Source organism: Xyrauchen texanus, chromosome 3, assembly GCF_025860055.1.
Source record: "Xyrauchen texanus isolate HMW12.3.18 chromosome 3, RBS_HiC_50CHRs, whole genome shotgun sequence".
Taxonomy (NCBI): domain Eukaryota; kingdom Metazoa; phylum Chordata; class Actinopteri; order Cypriniformes; family Catostomidae; genus Xyrauchen; species Xyrauchen texanus.
In genome coordinates this window covers 31,754,101-31,780,229 of record NC_068278.1, presented here as the reverse complement: position 1 = coordinate 31,780,229, position 26,129 = coordinate 31,754,101, and the positions used below count along the sequence as shown (strand labels likewise).

Here is a 26,129-nt window from a genome sequence, read left to right as displayed (position 1 = left end):
CCCAGTGCGGCAAAGCAGCGCAACATCTTGTTCCGCTTTTTTCAGGGAACAAGGGTTACACATGTAACCCGAGATGTTCCCTTTACAAAAAGCTTCACTACGATGTTGCGCTGCTAAGCGCTACGGGGAACGCAATACCCACGCCGCCACACTTGGGGCTGTCCGGACCCCTACGGTTGTGCAGTGTGCTCACAAAAACGCGAGAGGTCTCAGACATGAGCTTCAGATGTCGACTCAAGGGCATAAGAGCCCGGAGTAGCATAAACATCTAAACCATTCAATTTTGATGAATGTGTGCGGAGAGGACCAGCCTGCCACATCACAAACTTGTTCAGGCATGAGCTGAGATGTCGACTCAAGGGCATAAGAGCCCGGAGTAGCAAAGCATTTAACCCATAAAGTTCGATGAATGTGTGCGAAGAGAACCCTATCGCAACACAAACTTGTCATAAAAACTGATGAATGTGAGCGGAGAGGACCAGCCTGCCGCATCACAAACTTGTTTAGGCATGGGCTGAGATGTCGACTCAAGGACATAAGAGTCCGGAGTAGCAAAGCATCTAAACCATAAAATTTGATTAATGTGTGCGGAGAGTACCAACCTGCCGCACCACAAACTTGTTCGGTGTCAACTCAAGGGCGTAAGAGCCCAGAGTGGCAAGAACATCCAAACTATAAAAGTTTAATGAATGTGCGTGAGAGGACCAACCTGCCGCACCACAAACTTGCTGCAGAGGGAGACCTCTAGCCAAGGCTTTAGAGGAGGAGAGCCCTCTGGTAGAGTGCGCCCTAAAACCTACTGGCGAAGCTTGACCGCACGGCTCGTAGGCCCGGGCAGTAAGGTCCCTCACCCAAAGTGACAACCCGGTCACTGCTTCAAAGTGAAGAACTGCTGCCCTGACTTTACGCCACTAGCAAATGCGGTGGACATAATTCTGAAGGGCACAGACTGGACAAAGTCTGAGTAGTCTTTAGCTGCTCCGGCATTACAAATGGCAGGGAGCAGAAGGCTTAGAGAATGACTGGCCAAGGGTCGAGAAAGGCACCTTGGGCAGGTAGTCAGGGTGAGGGTGCAAAGAATGCTTTTGGTCCTACCTGGGGCAACTCAAAACAGGCCGCCAAAAGAGACAGAGCCTGTAGGTACCAAAGTCTCCTTAGAGACGTAATTGCCATATGAAAAACCATCTTGAGAGTCAGAAGTCTACCAAACGCTGACTCGAGGTTTTTAAAAAAGGGGGGGTCTTACCCTATGAAGAGGTCCTAGCAAGGATGCCCACCGAGGCGTGGCAAACCGAAGTGGAGGCCACATAGAACCTGGCAGTGGTGAGGCAAGTGCCCTCTGACAGTTCTTTCTACAGAGACTCCAAAACTGAAGCAAACTGGCAGTTAGCTGGTTCTGTAATATGAACTTATTAGAAGGAAACGCATGCAGGCACATTAGTGCCATGTATGCGCCACCACGATCAGCCCCCCCCAGGGGGCGAACCGTAGAGGAGAGATAATAACTCCGAGAACCATATCCTATTCGGCCAGCGCAGCGCCATAAGTAGGAGGCAAGACCCTTGCTGGTGAACATTGGCCAAGACTCCTGGGAGCAGAGAAACCGGGGAAAGAAATGCATACAGACGCACTCTGGGTCATGTATGTGTCTTAACGTCCAGACCCAAGGGGGCTGGGTGATTTCAGGGAGAAGTAGAGGAGACATTGCGCTATTCATAGAGGCGAAGAGGTCCTCTTCTGCCCTAAGATCTCACCCAAACTTGTTCCAAGTGGAAAAAGCCTGGCATTTAAAAAAGGTCTCGATAACCTCAGGAGAAAGCCCTGTGTCCCTCAGTTGGTACCCTTAGGGGCCAAGCATGAAAGATTCCACAATTCGGGGCAGGGATGAAATATTGCCCTGTGCCTGAGATAGAAGATCCTTCCTGTTTGGAATCGCCCAAGGCGAGCTGTCGAGGGAAGAGATTAGCTCCGAGAACCAAGCCCTGTTCGGCCAGCGCAGTGCTATCAGTAAGAGGCAAAAACCCTTGCTGGCAAACTCTGGGCAACTACTACCTTAGGGTGGAGTTCTTAAATACCCCGTTGGTATTTTCTGTCTGGACCGTAAATCTGCTCCCGTATACGGGCATCCAGGGATATAACTGACCTGAGTGACAGGAGCTTACCCTGGGCCCTAAGGAGAATCCGACGTGTCAGAAATACAGCTGACAAGAACGTGGGTCTCCTTGATGATTTATGTAAGAGGCTACCGCTGTACTGTCCACCCGCACCAAGACATGGCAGCCTCAGGAGGAGGTATTTCAGGGCCAGAAATACAGCCATCAACCCGAGACAGTGACTGTGACAACCGAGCTGATGACCCTCCTATCCCCTTAAGCTGGACGACCACTTAAGGCCGCTACCCCGCCCGTCAGGGAGGCGTCTGTCGTTAGCAGTCTGCGACAACAAGACGCACCTAGAGTGGGACCCAAGGCAGAAAACCGGGGTCTGAACCACATAGAAAGGGAACGAAGCTTGAGGCACGTAACCCTATTTAGCCTAGGGGTTTTGGCGCTTGGAAGAAATCCCCTGGCTTTTGGCCACAACAAAAACGGTCTCATGAGCAGAAGGTCCAGAGGGATCACCGTGGACGCGTTCGCCCTGAGACCTGGAAATCGTTGATACTGATAACAGTGCAACCTTGACCTAGCCTGACTTTGCTCAGGGTGATCTGAATGGACTCAATACTAGCGGGAGACAGTTGTGCCCGCATTGTGATTGAACTCCATACGATGCCCTGATTGACAGTTTTCTGAGTGGGAGTGAGGACGCTTTTCTTGGCGTTGAGCCTCAACCCCAGAGAAACAGATGAGCTAAGACTATGTCCCTGTGCTGAACTGCCAGTTCCTGGAACTGCGCTAGGATCAGCCAGTCGTCTACATAATTCAGAATGCAGATGCCCCGGAGTCGCAAGGAGCCAGCGCTACATCATGCATTGTGAATGTGCGGGTAAAAAGGGCTAGGCTGGGTGAAAGAACCTGACCCTGGAAGGCTTCGCCCCCGGAAGTGAACCTCAGGAACTTTCCATGTTGTGGCAGAACTTCTAAATGAAGTATAGAAGTGCGTCATAAGATCGATGGTGACCAGCCAAACGAGTTGTAGGGCTTGAGACACGACCGTCTTGACAGGCATCAGCTTGGACTTGAACACCCACGGGTAGTTCAAGCTTTAAGATCTAAGCCAGACGCCACCCCTCATCCTCCAAGGGTAACGGGAAGTATTTAGTGTAATAACCTAACTCTCTCTCTGGAAGGGGAACACATACCATGGCCCCTTTAACCAGGAGATTGAGTCTTTTGTTTTTACAAAAAAAGAAATCCGGTTTACGGTAGTGAGAACACGCCGTTGAAAACGGCGAGTGAATTAAATCCTGACGCCCTTATAAGAACTACAGAAAAGAATATATCCGGCAGGAGTTTCCACGCTGCCAGGATCTCTGAGATGGGTATTATATTTTAACACTTCCTGTTGAGGGGTTGTCGGGTGTTTCGCGTCCTGAATAAAATGCAGGAACAGCGAAAACACCCAATTTTGATGGAAGCCTCTGCAACCCGAAACACCAGTCCAGTCCAATCTGGCAACCGCACAAGTAACAACATCGAGCAATTCCTCCGTAGATTTTTTATCGCGGACAGAAAGCTCGGAGGCGGGAAGAGAATCGCGATCCACCTCATGATCCGAAGGAGCGACGAGATCATGTGTGAAGGACCAGCTGGGTTTGGGGAGAGAATGAGAGAAAGGGATCAACCCGTCTCTTGCTCCTCAGCCAAATCCATGCAAGAGCCCCACAAACTTTTTTTTTTTTTTTTTGTGAGTGCTGACTCCCGGAAGCAAGCGAGGCGAGCACGACGCACTCTGCCTGTTAAAGCAAATCGCAGTGCTCGCACCCGCCCTGCTGCAACGCGAGAGCAGCGTGCTCTTACCCCCAAACAAACAGAGCAAAAACTGATGTGTGTCCTCTTCAGCTATAGAGCGAGAAGAGGGGAACACGCACCGTTTGCGGCTTTCAGTCATTCTCTCTTTTTCTAAACAGAAGAGAACAACATTCACTGCACACTGCCTAACTGATTCTAACTTCTAACAGAGGAAAGAAAGTTTTGACAGGGTTTGTGAAACACACAGAAACAGAATCGCTCTGAAAAAAGAGTTTCTGACGACACCTGGTGACGTATCATTTATAGCCTGGCCTCAGGTGCATCTAATGATTACATCAGCTGAGGCTATAAATTCCAGTCAATGTTCATTGATGTGTTCCACACATTATTCAGCTCGGCTCACAGCTAAAGCTGTTCCCCGTAGCGCTTAGCAGCGCAACATCGTAGTGAAGCTTTTTGTAAAGGGAACGGGAAAACCTGATCCATGTTTCTTCAATTCTCGGTCTCACGTGAAGCCCTGCCCACTGATAGTTAAGCCCACACGTCGCACATGGATATTTGCATAGCGCGATATAGCAATATCTCTATCAGTTCACACTTTATATTGTCGCCATATATATCATCATATCGCCCAGCCCTAGTTTATAAAAAGCTAAACGGATATTGACAGAATGTCTTTTTGAATAAATGATAACTTCTGGAATTTGAAACAAGATTTCAGGAGAAACATTTACTTGCAGTAGTTTTTTTTTTTTTTTCGTAAATGAAAAGTTGAAAATTTGAGAGGATATATTCTTAATTAACTTCTCTCTCTTCCTGCTGCTTATTTCCTTTTTCAGAGAGTAATGGAAAAAAGAAAGGAGAACGTAAAAAAGGTAATTTCATAAACTAATGCTTGATTTTCTTGAGCCATTTTTCAACTGCAAAGCTGGCACAGAACTTCCATCTAAAGTGACATTTGGGTGTATTTACACAGACTACTTAATGCTGCTCAGAGCAGGCATAGATACATTTACACAGTAATTACAATTGCATAAAACATTTTATGAGATTGTTTTAAATATAAAATTATGAATATATAGAAATCTGAAACTAATTAATATATTAAATTATACTTTTAAATGTGAAACTAATTATGAAATAAATGCTCAGCAACCAAGATTAAAACTGCTCTGATGCTTCATTTCATTTACCCAGAACCAAAGCAGCATCAGAATTGCCTTTGATACTCTGGCTGAGGTGGGTCAGACTAGGCATAATTTAGTCTGGCTTTTGTGCAACTGCATCTTAACACATAATTTTAAACGGGCACAGAGCAGCCTTGACTCAGCTGTGTAAAGATGCCTTTGGAGAAGTTTTAACTTATTATGAATATTTAATGACAGCATGCAGTGGTTAGTTTTTTTTTCTCTTCTCATTAATTGTTTCTGCCACTTTAATACTTCAGTTTCTGTTAAACTGATATTCCTCCCTCTCTCTCTCTCATCTCTCTCTCTCTCTCTCGTGCTTTCTATATTTTAAGGCAAGAAAGGGCCCCCTGGTTCTCCTGGACCTCCAGGCCCACCTGGTCCACAAGGCCCCCCCGGAATACCAGGGATACCGGGGATCCCAGGCAGTAACGCAATGGGTCCCTCTGGCCCTCCTGGACCAGCAGGGCCTCCTGGACCACAAGGGCCTCCTGGACCACAGGGGCCTGCAGGTTAACAAAGACACTTACTTGCCTTTACACACAGTCAAACCAAGCTGGTAGTCTAAAGGTCTATTCACACAAATAGCGAATCAACAGAGCAACATTAATTTCCAAAAGAGACATGACAGAGGAACACAAATTTGAATCCCAAAACTATACATTGTTTTAAAGTGGGTAAATTCCACTATCGAGCCAAATGTGGGTGTGCTAGTGCGTGACAGGGCCAGTTGCTTCTGGGACTTCATCGTGCCTCGTCGGGGCTTCCTCTGGGCCAGCAGCCTAGTGCCCTGGCCCACCGATTACCCTTGGGCCAAAGAAGGCCAACAGGGGATTGAGGTGGGGTCAGTGTCAAAGGTTTTACTGAGTCAGGTCAGTGGGTCACCAAGATGCTAATTTCCCAATCTTTCCGATCTTGCTACCAGCTTACATCAACAGAGAATGGAGAATCATCGGTACTGTCAGAGCTCAAATCAGAGCTCATCTGAACTTATGGCCTGCTGCTCGGGGGCTTCAGCTTGCGCTCATAAGTGTTTTTTAATGTCTCTAATTCTTTGACATATTGTCTTCCTAGAACAGTTAAGACACATCAGGGTGTATCGAATCTCACCGGTTTATGACACAAAAAGTATTCAAACTAGCAAAGTGCGCAGAGCTCGCCGTTCACACGTCCGAACCTCACATGGTGCTATAAGATTCTAATAAAGGCTTTCTTCAATTTTATACTTAAGTCTGAGTGCCTTAGATCTATCCTTTTTTCATGAGATAGATTATCCCTTTTCCAAAGAGCACCGGCAGATACTGACTTTATACCCAAGTTCCACTCGTTGCTTTTTTGGTTCTATATATATTATTCATGTTTTATTCTGCTTTCTTAAGACTGCTAAAAAATGTAAATTGAATTGAAATGATTTTTCTTCAGGTTTATAAATTAACATTACTCTAATAATAGAAAAAAATAAGGTTGTAATTTAAACAACGCACATATTTTCCAGATAATTATTCATTTCTGTTGGCTTTAATACTTTGACAATATAAAAGCCAATTATTTGAGTGTGATATTGAAGACATACACTCACCTAAAGGATTATTAGGAACACCTGTTCAATTTCTCATTAATGCAATTATCTAATCAACCAATCACATGGCAGTTGCTTCAATGCATTTAGGGGTGTGGTCCTGGTCAAGACAATCTCCTGAACTCCAAACTGAATGTCAGAATGGGAAAGAAAGTTGATTTAAGCAATTTTGAGCGTGGCATGTTTGTTGGTGCAGATTTCACAATCTGCTCAGTTACTGGGATTTTCACGCAGGCGGATGGGCTACAACAGCTGAAGACCCCACCGGGTACCACTCATCTCCACTACAAATAGGAAAAAGAGGCTACAATTTGCAAGAGCTCACCAAAATTGGACAGTTGAAGACTGGAAAAATGTTGTCTGGTCTGATGAGTCTCGATTCCTGTTGAGACATTCAGATGGTAGAGTCAGAATTTGGCGTAAACAGAATGAGAACATGGATCCATCATGCCTTGTTACCACTGTGCAGGCTGGTGGTGGTGGTGTAATGGTGTGGGGGATGTTTTCTTGGCACACTTTAGGCCCCTTAGTGCCAATTGGGCATAGTTTAAATGCCACGGCCTACCTGAGCATTGTTTCTGACCATGTCCATCCCTTTATGGCCACCATGTACCCATCCTCTGATGGCTACTTCCAGCAGGATAATGCACCATGTCACAAAGCTTGAATCATTTCAAATTGGTTTCTTGAACATGACAATGAGCTCACTGTACTAAAATGGCCCCCACAGTCACCAGATCTCAACCCAATAGAGGATGTGGTGGAACGGGAGCTTCGTGCCCTGGATGTGCATCCCACAAATCTCCATCAACTGCAAGATGCTATCCTATCTATATGGGCCAACATTTCTAAAGAATGCTTTCAGCACCTTGTTGAATCAATGCCACGTAGAATTAAGGCAGTTCTGAAGGCGAAAGGGGGTCAAACACAGTATTAGTATGGTGTTCCTAATAATCCTTTAGGTGAGTGTATAAAACTATATGTCTTCAATATCACACTCCCTACTTTTTTTACACTAACAACATCGAGCACAATATGTCTTTAAACATGAGAATATATAGCTGCCTTTATATTTTGTTTATTTATATTTTGGGGGTCCTCAGAATCAAACAGCTTGAAAACCCCTGTGCTAAATTACAAACGTATTAGATGCATCATTTCTACTTCCCCATGTGTCAACAGGTGGTGCAGATAAAGGCAAATACAGAGAGACACAGGTATGTATTTCACACTGCTGATCTCTCTATGTTATTATCTCTCTGTATTTGTTTTGGGAGATCAGACAGAGAAGAATGTGCAGACATGCTTTGAATAAGCTACAGCATTTTGCCATAAGGAGCAAAATGGAGTATAGCACCTTTTATTGTGAACAGAAGTTTAAACGTTTCTTTGTGTCAACAGTGTATAGAGAATGTGAATTTGTGGATTTAAACACGTAATATGTTTCTGTAGCCAGCTGTGGTGCATCTTCAGGGTCAGGAGACCACTATCCAAGTGAAAGAAGGTAAGAGTTAAATAATGTTCTCTCTCTCACACACACACACACACACAGCCACATTTGCATGAGAGTGTCTATTGTTGTTGTGTCTATGTGTGTCGCTGGTATCATAACAGATAATTGAGTATTTACTGGTTTCTGTCTGTGAGATTTGTCAGAAGGTGTGTTGAAGAATTGGAGAATGATCTCAATTCATCAGAGAGTGTTTAAAATGCACTCACGCTCTGGAGAGCTGGAAGTCTTGCAGGATGGAACATACTTTATTTATAGTCAGGTAGAAGTGAGTACAGTCCCTGGACTAACTCTACTCATTATACACAAACATATGTACAAATGCCTGGTGATAGAATTTGCCTAAATATTTATTCTGAATAAATAACTATAATTCCACTTTCCTTTTGTGTGTGTTTGTGGAACAGGTTTATTACCTGAATTTCACAGACATAGCAAGTTATGAGGTGATGGTGGATAAGACTCCATTCTTACGCTGCACGCGTAGTATTGAGACTGGTCAGCGCAAGTTCAACACCTGCTACACAGCGGGGGTGTGTTTGTTGCGAGCGCGCCAGAGGATCTCCATCCGTATGGTATACGAGGACACCTCAATCTCCATGAGCAACCACACCACCTTCCTTGGTAGCATCCGCCTAGGGGATGCCCCGCCTGCAGGACACACCTGAGCCAATCAGCTTGCTAGATCAAAACCACTGAACTCGTCTGAGCCAGTATGTCTCGTTAGCCCCACCCCATGGACGTACAAAGACTAGAGCCAAATAAGACAATTTATTAACTAATGGGCTCATCTACATTTCTGCCAAACCAGTGCTCTCTTGAGCCCATCAGCCTGCAGTGTGAATCAGGCTTGAAGAGGAAATATGTCTGTGTTTCTTCACCAACACTGAACAGCATTCACCACTAATAAGAACTCACTAGTTAAACACTCTCTTGGAACTGAAACCCTCTACCCATCCTCAAACATGACCAACACCACAGACAAGGAATTACACTGTTTATTTACAAATTAAATCACCAGTTCTAGCAAGTTTCACAGATCAGGTGTCTGTGAACAGAGGAATTGGATCGTTCCTCAGTGCTGCTGTGGAGTGTGCATGTAATATGCCTATCAGCAACAAATGCCTACATTAAATACAGTGACTTGATCCACTGAGAGCTGATCAATGAAGAGGGAGTGTTTTATGTGAGACACTCTTGTGCTTGACGTACCAGTGCTCACCTGTAGCTCAACTGCAAACAGACATAGTCTCTATAGTATACACACACACACACACACACTTACAAAAATAGTGAATCTGTTTACTATTCTGTTAAATAAGCACTGATAATGGCAATGTATATTAAGCAGAATATCTATTTTCATATAATTCTGAACATGATTGCAATGTAATAAATTGGATCTATTCTCTTTAGCTGGTTCTTTAATCAATGCATTTTGGGAGGAGAAAAAGTGTTTACTTGTATATGATGGCAGTAGTTCAGTCACTGAAATGGATGATTCTTCATAATGGTTTAATGTCCCTTTGAAGGAATATTACGGGTTCAATTCAAGTTAAACTCAATCAACAGCATTAGTGGCATAATGTTGATTACAAAAGAAAAGAAAATAAGAAAAAATTTAGCTTACAGTGAGGCACTTACAATGGAAGTAAATGGGGCCCATTTTTGGAGGATTTAAAGGCAGTTTAAAATGTAAAGGTTTACGTTTTAAAGTTGTTTAAATAATTTTTACTGTCGTTTTTGGGTTTACGCCATCATGGAACAAAGTTGTAAAATTGGCTATAACTTTACACACAAAAGGTTACTAATCGATTTTATCACACTAAAATCATGTTAACATGCATATTGTTTACGTCGTGGCTATATTTTGAACATTTACGAATTTAATGATTTAATCCATTCCATTGTAAGTGTCTCAGTGTAATCCAGATAATGCTCTTTTTCTTTTTTAAAGGTGGTACAAGTCTAAATAAAAAATGTGTTAATCGCCATTATGCCACAAATGCTGTCGATTGAGTTGAGATTTTCCTGAACCCGGAAAATTCCTTTTTAGAATGATTAATCTCACCGAATGCAAAATACCATGTGTCTCCAGTAGGAGTCAGTAGTGCAGCAAATCGAGCGCATAGAAATTTGGATGCCTGTGTTCGAAAAAGCATACTAGAAAGTAGCATCCCTAATATTGCTGCGGTATATAGTATACCGGTACTGTGGTGTGTGTAAACCTTTTCTCTATGCATTAGGGTTAGGATAGTGTTCAGATGACTGGCCAGACTACATTTGCCAACAGAGCATATTGTGTGGAATACTGTACAACGCAAGACATTTAACTTGACTATTTCCAAGTGTTGGATCAGACAGAATTAATAGCAGTCCTAATTTTAACATATTTCTTGACTCATTTGATATATCTGAAAATGCTTAGACCTTTTTATGCACACATTGTTGTAAAATGCAAAATAAAACCGTTTTAGCTTGGATAACTGGATGCCGCTCACAGAATTAAACATGCTACGTGATGAGGTCATGTGACAACGTAGCTTACTATGCATAGAGCCTTCTATTTCACATACTGATATATATATATATATATATATATATTTGTATACAGTATATACTGTTCAGTATTCAGTTGAGTAGTAAGATAGAATTCCATTCGGAACATCATTTTGAGTCTTGAGAATCTGATTAATACTTCAGTTCATTCATCACACTGGTATTTTTAGTTCAGAGTGCTCTGTTATTTACTGCATTTCATACATACAATTTGCATACAAAAAGAATAGTGTAACATGGTCTTTGTCTCTCCATCTGACACCCACAGATAAATCATGAATTGATCCTGCAGGTAGTTGCCAGTACCTGACTGGCAGTTTAGGATTGTGAGTCTGAATCAGTTATAAAGAAAGACAATTATGTTAGTGTACTTTTGTCAATAATAGATGAGACCTCAGATCCTCACAGTGAGAACAAACTACATTACTGTGCATGTTCAAAGGTCTTGGAATAAATAAATAAAAAAAAACAATGGGAATTATCTAGAACTTTCTGAAGAGTGCTGGTAATCTGCCCTCAGGTTTTCTCTGCATGTTCCCTCAAGTCTCCACATGGAAATGTAAAAATGAGGGGGAAAGGAAAAGGAAAGGGGTATAAATTACTGATTATGTTCTCCCAGATTTGTTGGTTATATCTCTCAATGTCTTCTCTTAAACATCAACAACTTGTTTTAGTTTTGTTTTTGGTACACGAGTTGTATGCTATATGTAGTTCTGTTTTACCAAAGATAATGTATATTTGTAAACTATACAGGGAATGTACATATGTATATAAGATATTTTGCTCTTTTGTAAAAAAAAAAAAAATGTCAATATTAAACTGTTTTTGAAAGATTGTTTTTTTTTTTTTTTTTTTTCTTTAGGGGAACACTTAGCAAAATATATATATAGAGAGAGAGAGAGTGCCACCTAGTGTCAATGAAAAGCTTTCTTGTCAGATTCTTGTCTCTTCACAAGTCAAATGTGATCATGATTATCTGCTTGCTTGTTTCTAATATGCAGTATTGATTAAGCCAAAACTTCTGCTGTTCATCAGAGCTAGAGACTGTGAGTGTAATCGATTGAACATCAGTGGAGCAAACAAATCATTTAAACCGAACACTAAATCTCTAAAAGCAAAATATATGTCAGCTTCATTTATGTTCTGTACCAAAAGTTCCTTTTAGACTGTGTGTATTCAGTGTTAAGTGGTCTGCATAGTGGCATAATAATGGCAAATAATGCCTCCGAATGTCCTTTCAAAAACATGAAGATTTCATCAACTCTGTTTCCACATTCCTCTGTCTTACAGATGACATTCTACACACACAAATGCAAAAGACAGGATGCACTCTCTGTGCAAAGCTTTTATCTTAAACCTCAGGACAATTAAGTCAAAGAGCAAGAAACGTAGATCAAAGGAACAGCCCTCACAAGCACCCTGACTGCTTTAAACAGGTGAATTTGGTTACAGATAAGATTTATATTATAATACTAGAATGGTTTCTAGGTGAGACTTTTTTATTCGCACTTCACACCTCAGGACATGGAACTACTGTCACTGTCTGGAAGCATGTTTCTGTTTGATAAGGTGTAAGCACAGACAATCAGCATTGTTTTAATAATACTTTTTCATCCAAATTAATCTTTAAAATCTCACATCTAACATCCAGCATCATATTTAAACATTCCCCACATTTTCTCAGGACCAAAAAAACAGACAATTTTACACTGTTCAGGACCTGCAATAATTAGTTGCTTATTTTTTGCATGTATTGCTGCCTGAAGCCTGTGTTTTTAATATGTCACTTGATTCATTGGTGTATTTCGCATTCCAGTGGTTTGACCACCAAGAATAAGTGCCCTTGCTTCACCATGATTTGAACCTCCAAAGTGTATCTACGCCATAATCTTTGTGCAGGAAAAGGCACTTTCTATATTACAGTTTGTATACTGTAAAAAATGTCTGTAATTTTAACAGTAAAATACTGTAAAAATGCTACAGAAATGTTAATTGATTCATGAATATTGATTAAAAAATATACAGTACAATATTTTAATATATTTTAAAAGACAATACAGTAGTTTTTACAATAAAATGTTGTAAAAAATTAAAAATATATTTTTTTAGATGCATTATTTAACTTTCACATGTGTTATCCTGCTGGTGTCATTGCTTCTGGAAGAGCCACTATTGATGAACTTAATGTCATCATGTGCCCTTCTGTAGTTACTACGGTGATTAACAAATACCTTATAAAGTAAAATGCAGATTTTTCTGTTTCAGAAAGCGAATATTAAGTTCATAAAATAAGATTTACTGTAAATTTAACAGAATTTTGTATTATTTTCTTTTACAGTGCCAGCGTGTAAATTACAACCATTTTAAACTGTAAAATGTACAGGTTGTTCTGTAAAGTTGTTTACATTTTACATAATAACATTATTCTGGCAACAACAGAGTGTACATTTAAAATGTTTTGAAAGTTCATTTTCTCTAATAATGTTTTCTATACAACTATGTGGAACTATTTAAAACCAAACCTAAGGGTTGTGTCTTAAAAAAAAGTTGTTGGTCCCTCATCAGCTTATTACTGTGCAAAGTGGTTTAGGTTATTATTCATTATCTCATGTTTGAAAGAATATTCCGGGTTCAATACAAGTTAAGTTCAAATGCAGCGTTTGTGGCATATTATTGATGACCACAAAAATTATTATTATTATTATTTTTCTTTTAAAAAAAAAAGATACAATCATGGTTACAGTGAGGCACTTACAATGGAAGTGAATGTGGCAGCTTTTTGGAGGGTTCAAACAGAAATATGAAGCTTATAATTTTATAAAAGCACTTTCATTAATTCTTCTGTTAAATCTCATGTATTATTTGAACAGTTAAGTTGTTTAAATCATCAATTTGTTTAGTCGTTTTATGGTCTGTTGACATTACATAGTCATGGCAACCAAGTTAATGGTTAGTAAGCAATTTTATAATACTAAAATCATGTTAACACACATTGTTTGTCTTGTGGCTATACTTTTGAAAAGGTGAGTATTGGCCCCATTCACATCCTTTGTAAGTGCCTCACTCCAACAGAAATCTTTGCTTTTTTGGTTGTGTGCTTTATTTTCAAATGTGTACCCATACAGTCCTATAATTGAGATGGCGGTCTCAGTTCACCTCAGCAGGTCAACTAAAGGTCAGATCAAACAGATGAAGTGAACTTCCTGAACTGCCACAAGAACAGTTTCTTCCCATCCACTCTCCACACTCCACCTCTGGCTCTACATTCCACTGTACTACTCTGCTCTCTTTTATTTTATACTTACTTTTAATTGATACTGCGTGGACATATTTATATTGCTTATATTTTAATTATTGTTTCATATATTTAGAGATTGTGTGACACCCACCTACAACACCAAAACAAATTCCTTGTATGCGTAACTTGGCAATAAAGCTTTATCTGATTCTGATTTTGATTCTTCTGACGTTTTTGTCTAGGTTCTAGTCACTCTTGAATGGCACAATGATCATAAGCATTACACTAAGCGTGTTGTAATCATTTCACTATGATGAACATGTCACTTGATTACTGGAACTACAATACAAAAAGAATAGAACTATATCTTTAACCATTATTATTAATTGCTTGAGCCCCTTTTTCACCTCATCGAATTGCATTGCATTAAAGATAACGTCGCTTCTTTACAGGACACAATGCTCATAAAGCATGTTGATTACCCCTCCGATTATGGCAGGATGTGTTGATCGGATTAGGAGCCTCGTGGGGCATTTTATTATTCAGGTTTCCTTAAAGAAAAGAGAACAAGTTTGTTTGATCTTATTCTCGACTAATTTATGCTCTCGACTCACGCATGCACGTCAATTTAAATTCCAGTTTCGGCCACTGATGGCCCATTTGTATATCAATAACAAATCGTTTCTTGATGCTGGCATGTCCTGACACTTTCCAGCAGTCTGTATGCAAAGTGGAGTCGAATCAAAGAGAAGCTGTTTTCGCCTTTCTGTGGATTGAACGAGTTTAGGCTACCTACATGCAACGGTGAGGCCGGGCTATTTTATTTCTGACTGCCTCAGATTGCGAGTGACTGGTCTAGAACCTAAAAATATTCAACCCTGTGTGTTGATCAGACTAGGGCGATTAGCACCGGCAAGTCTGTCTCTGCGCCACTATTCAGGTGTGCGGCAGGTAGCGTTCCGCTCAATAAGCAACTACTGACTACGAAAATGTATGCTTTTAATGTATGACTTTCATATAGATTTCAACAATTAATTAGCAAATAATTAAAGGGGTTATTAGTTTGAGGAAAAAACGTAAGGAACAATTAATTAGCAATTAATTAAAGGGGTTATTAGTTTGAGGAAAAAACGTAAGGGCTCGTCCGGGATTTGAACCCGGGACCTCTCGCACCCTAAGCGAGAATCATACCCCTAGACCAACGAGCCGATGTAATCATTGTGCAAAATACGGGTATTTAAATGGTCAGGCCAATCAAACTGTGTTGTCCGCAAGTCGGAGCTGGAAATCAAGTCTATAACTGAGAAGCTTAACTTTTTTGTTTGTTTAGAATATAATTATAATTCATTGAAATGTGATGCTCTCGAGATGCTGCTGTGCTCGATTACAGTGACGAGCTGCTGCTGTTTTAAAATGTTTGCGCTTGTAAGGCTTGAGGAACGAGAACTGTGGCTTATCTACAGGGAAAAGCCTAATCAACCCGATTTAAATGTAAATTGACGGGATCCCGTTCAGACAGAAGTCTTAAAAAGACAATATACGAATTGTTTCCTCGTGGAAAGTTACACACCCTGAAAAGCTGAGCTTGGCCTTTTATTAGCATTAACCTTTACAACCCGGTTAAAAAAACACGTTTTGCCTATTGGGTTGTGCAGATATGTAGTTAGAGGAATATTACGGGTTCAATACAAGTTTGGCTCAATTGGCAGCATTTGTGCCATAATATTGATTACCACAAAAATAATTTCCACTCGCCCCTCTTTTAAAAAAGAGCAAACATCTGGGTTCCAGTGAGGCACATACACTGGAAGTGAATGGGGCCAATACTCACCATTTAAAAAGTAAAGCCACAAGACGTAAACAATATGTGTTTGCACGATTTTAGTGTGAAATAACCTTTTCTGTGTAAAGTTATAACCACTTTGACGATGTACTGTCAACAAACCCTAAAACGACCCTAAAACATGAATTTTAACTAAATAATTAATGTAAGTGCTTTTATAAAAATATAAGCTTTATATTTCTGTCTTTAAATGGATAATTCACCCAAAAATGAAAATGATCTCATTTACTCACCCTTGTGCCATCCCAGATGTATGACTTTCTTTACTCGGCAGAACACAAACAAAACTTTTATGAATAAAATCTCATCTTCGTGGGTCCATACAATGCAAGTGAATGGTGACCAGAACTTTGAGGCTCCAAAAATCACATAAATGCATCATAAAAGTAATCCACACGACTCCAGTGTTTTAAATGCTTTGGGTGTGAAACAGACCAATATTGAAATATTTTTTTTTACTGTAAATCTCCACTTTCACATTCTGAAAGTGAAGATTTATAGGGAAAAATTAGCTATAGGTTTGTCTGTTCTAATCCAAAACAGATTGGATGACTTCAGAAGAATTATATTAAACCAGTGGAGTCCTAAGGGTTACTTTAATGCTGCCTTTATGTGCGTCAAAGGCCTGGCCACCATTCACTTGCATTGTATGGACCTACAGAGCTGAGATATTCTTCCAAATATTCTTTATTTGCATTTTGCAGAAGAAAGAAAGCCATACACATTTGGGATGGCATGAGGGTGAGATTGGCCTCAGAAATTGGCCCCAAACACTTCCATTGGAAGTGCATCACTGTAACCGCATTTTTTGCAGGGGGGAGGAATTTAAATAAATATTTGTGGTAATCAGCATTATGCTACAAATGCTGTCGAGTGAGCTTAACTTGCAATGAATATTACTTTAACAGCAAACAAGCCATTATAAGTCTCTCTTTAGAATTGATTAAAAAAACTTACACGGTTGACTGACAAGGCTAGGCTACACTAAACCTGGCCAGAAAGTCAACACAGGTTTTAAAATGTGCTGTTTGTGATAACTGACATGAGTCATGACCAGACAATATACGTTCATTTTCAAGCTCGTTGTCGTCTATTGTAATAAAAAGTGCAGTGGTCTCGCGTAGAATAGATCACCGCGCGCTTCTTGAATCTTGTGACCGCCCACACGTAGAGGGGCGGGTCGAGCCCCATAGTTGAGCTATGAGAGAGAGAGAGATACTCATGCTTATCTCTGTGAGGGCGTTTATTTAACAGTTCAGTTTGTACCTTGGCTACTGTGAGATACATAGCAACTGGACTTCGTCAGGATTATTAAACAGCAGAAGAGCGATATGACAGAATACAGGAATTTTCTTTTGTTTTTCGTGGTATACTTGCGCGTAATGTGTCCATGCGAAGGAATATCATGGCTGTAAGTATATATTTACTCATTAACATAACATGGCAAATGATATGCCTACTTAATCCTATATTCTATACACGTTTCATATAATTTATTCAACCTCTTTTAGAAATACTTTTTTTCGTCTTATATGTCAAGACAACCACCTTGATTGAAACGTGCATAAACCCATATTATCTGACCACGGACCAAACACAATAATTCCCTTTTCGTCTCAGTACTCGACTTTTTTCAAGTTACCTACTGAAAATAGGTCACGTCAAAATATCTAAAATTAAGTTAGAATCATGTTTTAGATAAGTAAATAGATGTCTAACCCTTTTACAGCAATGCGTATGGTGTAATAACTTACACAATGAGTCTCGTGTGTGTTTTTATAGCGGTTTAACGGTAAAAGGGAGCTCGGTCGGATGGAATCAAACGCTTCACTGTAAACTCTTGGACGGTCTCGTGCCAGATCAGCAGCAGCTGTGCAAACGGAACCTCGAGCTCATGCACAGCATCGTGCACGCGGCCAAACTCACTAAGAGCGCGTGCCAGGGAACCTTCAGCGACATGCGTTGGAACTGCTCCTCCATCGAGAGCGCCCCCCACTTTACTCCTGACCTGGCAAGAGGTGAATAAAAGATATAAGCACCGCTTTTATTAATTGTCTAGTCTTTAATTGTACATGTTGAAAGAATTACCATGCTCATTATGCATGCTTTTCCATATTCTAGACTGTAGAATCTCTAAACATTAGACAGATTTTAGAATGACATCAGCTTGGGTTGCCAAAGTTCCAGAGTGTTCTAACAGTGGTGTCTCTGTGTAGGGACGCGTGAGGCAGCATTTGTGTTCTCTCTAGCCGCTGCAGTGGTCAGTCATGCCATAGCACGTGCCTGTGCATCTGGAGAACTCCCCAGCTGTTCCTGTGCTTCAGCGCCATCAGAGCAGGCAACCCCAGATTTCCGTTGGGGTGGCTGTGGAGATAATGTCCATTATGGCATTCAGATGGGCTCCGCTTTCTCAGACGCGCTCATGAGGAACCACCGTTCTGGACCACAGGCCTTTAGACTCATGCAGCTTCACAACAATGAAGTGGGAAGACAGGTAGCCTACATTTTTCTACCACACTCTCTCTGTCTTTTTCTGACATTTCTCCTCACAGAATTTCATGTTCAAAAGCAGGGTTCCCACGGTCATGGAAAACCTGTAAATATCTGGTAATAACTCATGGGAATTAATCAAATCTGGCTCTTATGTAGAGCGTGTGTGTAATAACTTGTTCGCACAGCCATAGCGATGTCCTATTTTAGTCAGTTCCTTTCGGGTAATTAATGGAACCCCTTTACAGATTGGACTTTGTGATTCATTTGCAAATTGGTCTGAATCTGATTTAAAAAAATCTTTATCCAGTAATTGCAAATGACTGGGAAGATCATCGAAAAATTAAGGAAATGTTATGGTTAAGAGGTGTGGGAACCCTGTCAAAGCTCCCTGTCTGACACTTTGGGCAACTTCTGATTGAAAGTGATCATCCCTATGCCCTACTCACTCCGAAGGACAGAGCTCTTGATGTGGGCACTCTGAAGGGAGCATGGCATTACTGTATACATGTACCCTTCCCTAACAGTCTTGTGGAAGGGCCCTTCTTGAAATTTTTTTTTTTTTACTCTAGTTTGGAAAGACCAATCAAGTGCCCTTCAGGGGTGCAAAAATGCCATCTGGAAAACGGCCTTTATTATACAATGTGCACTCATTCCATTTTAATTAACCATATTTTCTGTTTGATTACACACCTTTTACACGTAAAGGGAAACTGCAACCTGGAAAAATGTGGAACTATTTTCAAAAGATTTTTCAGTGACTACCGTTGTTTATACACTCACTGAGCACTTTATTAGGAACACCTGTACACCTACTTAATCATGTGATTATCTAATCAGCCAACCATGTGGCAGCAGTACAGTGCATAAAATCATTCAGATAAGGGTCAGGGGCTTCAGTTAATTTTCACATCAACCATCAGAATGGGGAACATTTTTATCTCAGTGATTTTGACCGTGGAATGTTTGTTAGTGCTAGACGGGCTGGTTTGAGTATTTCTGTAACTGCTGATCTCCTGGGATTTTCATGCACAAGTTTACTCAGAATGGTAACAAAAACAAAAAACATCCAGCGAGCTTCAGTTCTGTGGACAGAAACACCTTGTTGATGAGAGAGGTCAACGGAGAATGTCCAGGCTGGTTCGAGCTGACAGAAAGTCTACAGTAACTCAGATAACAACTCTGTACAATTGTAGTGAGCAGAAGAGCATCTCACAATGCGCTACACGTCAATTTGAGGCGAATGGGCCACAACAACAGATGACAACGTTGGGCACTTTTTTATGGCCATAGTGTTCCTAATAAAGTGCTCAGTGAGTGCAAATATTTTATTAATTTGTGTGTTTGCTGATTTTATCTGTTTATTTTGTTACTTTTGTGTAGGTGCTTATGGATGCTCTAGAGATTAAATGCAAATGTCATGGTGTTTCTGGGTCCTGCTCTGTGAAGACTTGCTGGAAGGGCCTTCAGGACATCAACCCTATCTCCACAGACCTCAAATCTAAATACCTGTCGGCCACCAAGGTCATTCCGCGTCAGATAGGTACCCGCCGACAGCTGGTCCCCCGGGAGATGGATGTGAGACCGGTCGGAGAAAATGAACTTGTCTACCTTGTCAGCTCACCTGATTACTGCTCCCAAAATGCAAAGCAGGGGTCATTTGGAACCACAGACAGGTGAGATCATCAATCAGGATTATAGATTAGTGATGAGTTGCTTTGGTGTGTGAGGGAGAGAGGAATCAATTAGTCACTATAATGAATAAGGGATTATCACTAATCTGACAGGTGGGAGCGAGCACAAAGGAAAGAAAAGAGAGACACTTGAATAGAGTTGGTTAAACATTATCACACACATAGATGCACAAATATTCACTGTCACTCATGCTCTAACACAAATACTGCTGATCAAGTTATTTTCAGATTAAGTTTGATTATTCCTTGCATGTCTCTTTCTATCTGCAGGCAGTGTAATAAAACCGCGACAGGCAGTGAGAGCTGTGGGCTCATGTGTTGTGGGCGGGGCTATAATGCCTATACAGAGGTGCTGGTGGAACGCTGCCAGTGTAAATATCACTGGTGCTGTTACGTCTCCTGCAAAACCTGCCACCGTACGGTTGAAAGATATGTCTGCAAGTGACAAACTAGTATATGCATAGTCTCCATCAATAAGCGATGGAGATCACAGAGAGGGAGAGAGAGATGGTACAATGCTGGTCTCTCAAATTTGTATGATCTTTTTTGAGCCATGAGTGAGTGGATGATCCTCTCTAAGTGCCGAAAGAAGAGCTGGAGTTAAGGAATAAGGGATGGTGAAGAATCTCCCGTTGAAAGAGAGTTAATGAATGGCTGTAAAATAAAGAACCCCGTAGTGAGGCTCCAAAGGCACCCCGCAGAAAACCAGTGATAAGTACTGGCTGATCGCAGCAAAAACTCATCAACTGCTGCACAGAGAATGAGACTGGGGGAAGGGTAAAACTGATAGTTTCTTGCTGGTAAAGTCTTACTTTGCTGCATTAATAATGTACACATATTAAATCACCTCTTACATCTAATGGTCAGATAAAACAATCAAATTCTTGTCTGAAAAATGTTATGGTTACACTGCTATGAGGGATGGAAATCAAACAGTTTGGTTGACTTCAAAAGTTTTTTAGACTCAGTATTGATAATGAAGGATTGATGATAATATGCTTATAGTAATGTCTAAGAACTGCTGTTGCTGAACTGCTTGATCAGCTCAGTTTTTTTGTATTCATGAAAAGAAAGATTAAGGCCTGCCTTTCAACCCAGGGAAAATTGTATGTTGTATATTTGATGTAAAATAGAAAAGTTGTATTTATTTTATTAAAATTATTTAATGAGGAGAGAACGAGACTGATTTAATATCTGAAAGCAAATGTTTTCTTGAAACAATAATTGAAGGGCTGGATCATTCAGCTTTGCTTAAAGTAAGTCAAAAGCAGTTCAAGAGGATTTATGTTTGCCAGAACTGGCTGATTACTCAATATGTTAAACATCCAAATCACCATTTTATAGCGTGTGTGTGCATTCTCTGGTCTTTCATCAACATTCTTTCACATCAAAGACATTTTCAGGATATCAGTGCAATAGGGAGATTCAAAACCCAGATTGTCGCCATTCAACAACAGCTACAGGAGAAAGAGATTGAGGGGTAACCTGTTCTGCAGTTCCCTTTGTCCTTTGATTTGTCTGATATTTATCTCGCCATTGTAACAAAAAGACAAAGGAGCACACACAGACCCTCTGAGGGGGTTTAGCTTTGCTTAACATCTTACAAGTAAAGTATTTTGTATATTTTAAAGATGCTTGTTGATATAAAAAATAAACTACACTTCAACTGACAGAGAGGAATTGTGAGTAATACTGCTAAAATATTAGCAGAGGTATTACTATGGAGATAGAATTGTTTCTAATTCAGTGACAAATGAAAAGAGATTCACAAATAGAAAGTTGGTTCACAAATAAATGTAATGAAATAAATGTTTTGCACAAATTAAATGAAATCACAAATAATTAAAATGAGATTTGCAAATAAAATAAAAATATTTACAAAAATACTTTGTATTACACTCACCCTTGTGTTTTTCTTTTTTTTTTTTTTACCTGTACTATTTAGTTTCTTCTGTGGAATATGAGAATATATTGTAAAATGTAGATGCCTATCATTATTCCTGGTATCTCCTTTTGAGTTCCTCCCACAGAAGAAAGTCAGTCATTTGGGTTTGGAAGACCATGAATATGAGTATAAATGATGACTTTTCTCATTTGACAAAATATATTTTGTCATTATTTGACAAATCTTGTATTGAGTTCAATCAAGGCATTATGAGGTAAATAGGTTTTAAAGAGTGTCTGTTTTTTTTAATACTTCAAAGCAATTCTGTTGGCTTCTAGGTATGATTTATTTTGGTTACAAATTATTAGTTGTTATGCATGTAACTGCAAAAGACAGTAAATTGGTTTGGGGGTCGCAGCCCCTTCAGCAATATTGTGGCTCCATTTTGCTGACTTTTTCAAACAGTAGTGGCCAGTAAGTTCTATATAACGCAGCAGCCTGTTTCAGCTTAACACTGCCCGTTTGGGCCCCATTTCGCGGCCGGCCCACCGGGAAAAGCTACCCTGTTCTCCCTATGGCCAGTTCGCACCTGGGAGGAGTCCACCTATTTGTGGATTGCCCACAGCTATCGCGCAAGAAATGTTTCAGAATTTTCAGATCTGAGCTGCCATCCACAAATGCACAGCAAGTGATCCACAAATAAATGCGTGCGGTTCACAAATAAATGCTGGACAGAGTTGTGTTTGTGAGTTAAAAAATATATTTGTAAATACTTTTTTTATTTTCAGATCTAATTTTATTTATATTAACTCCTAACATATATTTGTAAATCTCATTCTTATTATTTGTGAATTAATTTCATTTTTGCGAAACTCCTTTCATTAGTTTGTTGATCTCATTCAATTAATTTGTGAACCAACTTTCTATTTGTGAATTTTTTTCCATATGTATTTGAATTAGAAACAATTCTATCTCCATATCTTTCTATTACAATACATTATCAGAATCAAATCTTCTTGAAGATTTTGATCACAAGAACTTTATTAGCCATGTAGCAAGAGACTGTGTGTAGAGGGCAAGTGAGGTTTTTTTTTAACAATTGGGCTTGTTAAACCATCCTGGAATCATCAGTTTCCCTGCAAAATCTTGGGCTGTCAGGGATGAAGGAGAGAAAAATTCAGAGTCAGACTGCAGCTGTGTGTCTAATCAGTGTAATACAAAGTTTCTATCTCTGACTAATAATGTTGATCGTTTCTTCCAAGATTAGATTATTCTCTCTCCCTCTCTGTTGACTATGCACCTGGTGTGAATCGCTGTGGAATGCAGCGCTCCATTTAACCAAGTCCAGTGTATTGTTTACTGAGAATAACACCACACACTCACGCAATGATTATTTACACACACAGTCCAAGGAAGAGTTTATTGGTGCTTAGCAGTTTGCTGAGTGACTGTTTGTGGAAACAGATGCAGGAGAATCCCAAAAATATCTGCTGAAAGACTCCATCCAAACCTCTTAAACATGCACACACACACACACGTGTGTGTGAACTTGCTTGTTTCTCTATCATGGTAGGGCCTTTCCATTGTTTTTATACTGAGATTCTAGATTTCTATCACCCACCCCTAAATCGTACTCTTGCATTTTTACATGTTCATTAAGACATCTAATTTGTTTATTTAGCCGTTTTCCTTGTAGGGACAGTTGGCTGGTCACCACAATGTAGGTTATTTCAGGTTTAAATTTTAAAACATTATTTAGTCCCTTAAGGTATTTTCCTAATACCATTGAAAAGGGCATTTGGTCCTTAGAGCAAAATGTGACCCACACACACACACACTTCAGTGATTTGATTAAATTTACTTACAGACACCCTACTAAAAACACTATCTTAACCAGCATGCAATTCTCATGCTGGTCTACTGTTGGCTGGATAGTACTGGTCTAGATGGTGGACCAGCATATTCATGCTCTTCACCAGCAAAACCCAGCTGGTGAAGCTGGTCGACCAGCATGGTCTTTCTGATGAAGCTGGTTGACCAGCATGGTCTTTCTGATGAAGCTGGTTGACCAGCATGGTCTTTCTGATGAAGCTGGTTAAGATATTTTTTAAAAGCTTAGTGGCGACACCAGCATCCCATGCTGGGGGACCAGGACCCATAACAGAACATAAACTGGTGACCAGCAATGCTTTTGAATGCTTTAGTCTTTTGAACAGGACATGCTTAACAGCAGTTCTTAGACCATGTATTTGAGGGCATGTGTGGCACCTGTCAGTTCTGCCCCCCATATTGTTGTCGCTCCAATAACAAAGGAAAGGACACAAAAGGCTGTAAATCTAACAACATAGCTGCACACACATACTGAGAATAGATCAGTTATTCCAAATATGTGAAGAATAAACAGCCTGGTGTGGCAAAAATAGAACTTTAAAGACCTCTAAACAGTTAAAGTGATATGTAACATCACATGGGTGTCACTTTGTTTTAAAGGTGTTTGGTAATGTATAATATTATTTTACTGTTTTAATAAACAGTCATTCTTGATGACCAGTTCAAGTGCTCCAATAAATATTTCACATAAATAAATTGATAACTTGATTGCGCTTCTGGATTCTAGCATTCGTCTTAACACACTCCACCACAGGATCGCAACTTATCATATCACACACAGAACTGGAGATGTTTCTTCTGCATTAGACACTTACCTTATGAAAGCTATTTCAAAAAGTGGTGGGGACATGTCCTGCCTAAGCAACAATGTAAGACAACTGGTAAGAAATGTTCATACACATGTGATTATTTCAGTTCTCTCTTGATCACATGGGGTCTTTTAGTGTTTATTTGAATGTGGTGTGTCTATGTTCACTGTTATTAATTAGGCTGACAGTTGTTATATGTTGAATTTTCTTTTTGTGGCCAAAAAGACCTTTTAAAAGAAATTACCTCAACGCCCATTAAAGTGAATAAAAACACATAGTATCTTCAACACACACAAAAGAGAGCACACATGATCTCACACCTGCTGAATGGCCTTTAGTTGCTGACAGAAATGTAGAAGGACAATCTGTGTGGTTAAGCACAAGATTAAGAAAAAGCTGCATTGGGATCAATGGACTGAATAAACACATTTGCTTCAGCCTCATATGTCACTGCAACAGCTTTAATGTGTCATTGTTTCTCAACAGCTGATCATGACAGAGGTTTAGCATTTAGTGGGAGGAGTTTCCGCAGACCGGTGGGAACATTTTAGGCTCAGTTTTTAACCAGCCTGGTCTGTGATACTTTATAATGTTTATTTTTCATGATGTTTTTGTCCTATGCACATTATGAATGATCATGTTAAACAGACACAGACTCTTTTATAAATGCAAAATTCTTACTATCAGACAAACACACTCACTTGCTCTTACACACTCACAAACACAAACAATCCAGCACAGTTATAAATACAGTGACCAAGAACAAATCTGAGACAAATGGCTATTGAATGCTAATGTTGTCACAGAGCTGTGTTTATACTAAGTGCAAAAGCTTTCTAAAATGTAAACGGAGAGAGCCTGGGACCTCATGTGGGAGAAAGTTTTTTGTTTTTTTAAATGTCCTTGCATTTCATACTTTGAAAATGTGAAGAATATTTTTGCATGGTGATGTTGACAGAATGTGTAAATTCTGAAGTATAGATTTGGGTAAGTATTGTACTGTGTAACGTAACCCAGAGACAATCTTGATAAATGAAAAAGACTATGTTGTGTATACAGGGTGTCAAGCATATGATGTTCTAGTAAACTTGCAACACTGTTTACATTTAGACATATAGTATGTATGCCATTGAGGAGACCAGATGTCTCGATAGAACAGTCTCGATTGTCTCGAAGTTGTGTCTGAATAGTTTTGACTTAGATTAAACAAAAGTTTAAACTGCTATTGCTGTGCTTCGTGCATGCTTTAGAAATAATGAGAAACTGCCATTTCAGTGGGTAATTCTTCTCCCCCTCTGCCCCCTCCCACCTCTGCTACTATATCTGTCTGCCCTCCTCACCTACTAGAAGCCAAATGTTAACATGTTATGTTAAAAGTGCCATACAATACAACCTTTACAATAAACTGGATATATTTTAATGAAACACTGCTTCAGAGGATATTATGCAGAGTTTATTGGTTTGGATTCCTAATTCTTATTAATAATTATAGGCAACGTCTTTCTGTTGGTAAGGAATATATAGGAAAAGGAAT

The 26,129-nt window shown here is 40.0% G+C and overlaps 2 protein-coding genes and 1 non-coding gene across 3 annotated transcripts in view; 2 read left to right on the top strand and 1 right to left on the bottom strand.

Annotated features, from left to right (window-relative positions):
- eda (ectodysplasin A) overlaps positions 1-11,496 on the top strand; it is a 56,982-nt gene extending 45,486 nt beyond the window's left edge. The window contains exons 3-8 of the mRNA XM_052109381.1: positions 4,751-4,786; positions 5,434-5,610; positions 7,860-7,894; positions 8,130-8,181; positions 8,325-8,455; positions 8,595-11,496. Of these exons, the coding sequence (XP_051965341.1) occupies positions 4,751-4,786; positions 5,434-5,610; positions 7,860-7,894; positions 8,130-8,181; positions 8,325-8,455; positions 8,595-8,855 (692 nt within the window). The 3' untranslated portion in view covers positions 8,856-11,496. The remainder of the gene's footprint in view (positions 1-4,750; positions 4,787-5,433; positions 5,611-7,859; positions 7,895-8,129; positions 8,182-8,324; positions 8,456-8,594) is intronic.
- A 3,624-nt stretch (positions 11,497-15,120) lies between these two features.
- trnap-agg (transfer RNA proline (anticodon AGG)) lies at positions 15,121-15,192 on the bottom strand. The gene has a single exon. It is a non-coding gene; the product is annotated as a tRNA-Pro (tRNA).
- Positions 15,193-17,105: 1,913 nt separating this feature from the next.
- On the top strand, positions 17,106-21,721 carry wnt11f2 (wnt 11, family member 2). Its single transcript, XM_052109412.1, has 5 exons — positions 17,106-17,238; positions 17,610-17,845; positions 18,044-18,321; positions 19,701-19,993; positions 20,282-21,721. Exons 1-5 carry the CDS (start codon positions 17,159-17,161, stop codon positions 20,454-20,456), a joined length of 1,062 nt encoding a protein of 353 aa, XP_051965372.1. The 5' UTR covers positions 17,106-17,158; the 3' UTR covers positions 20,457-21,721.
- The last annotated feature ends 4,408 nt before the right edge of the window (positions 21,722-26,129 follow it).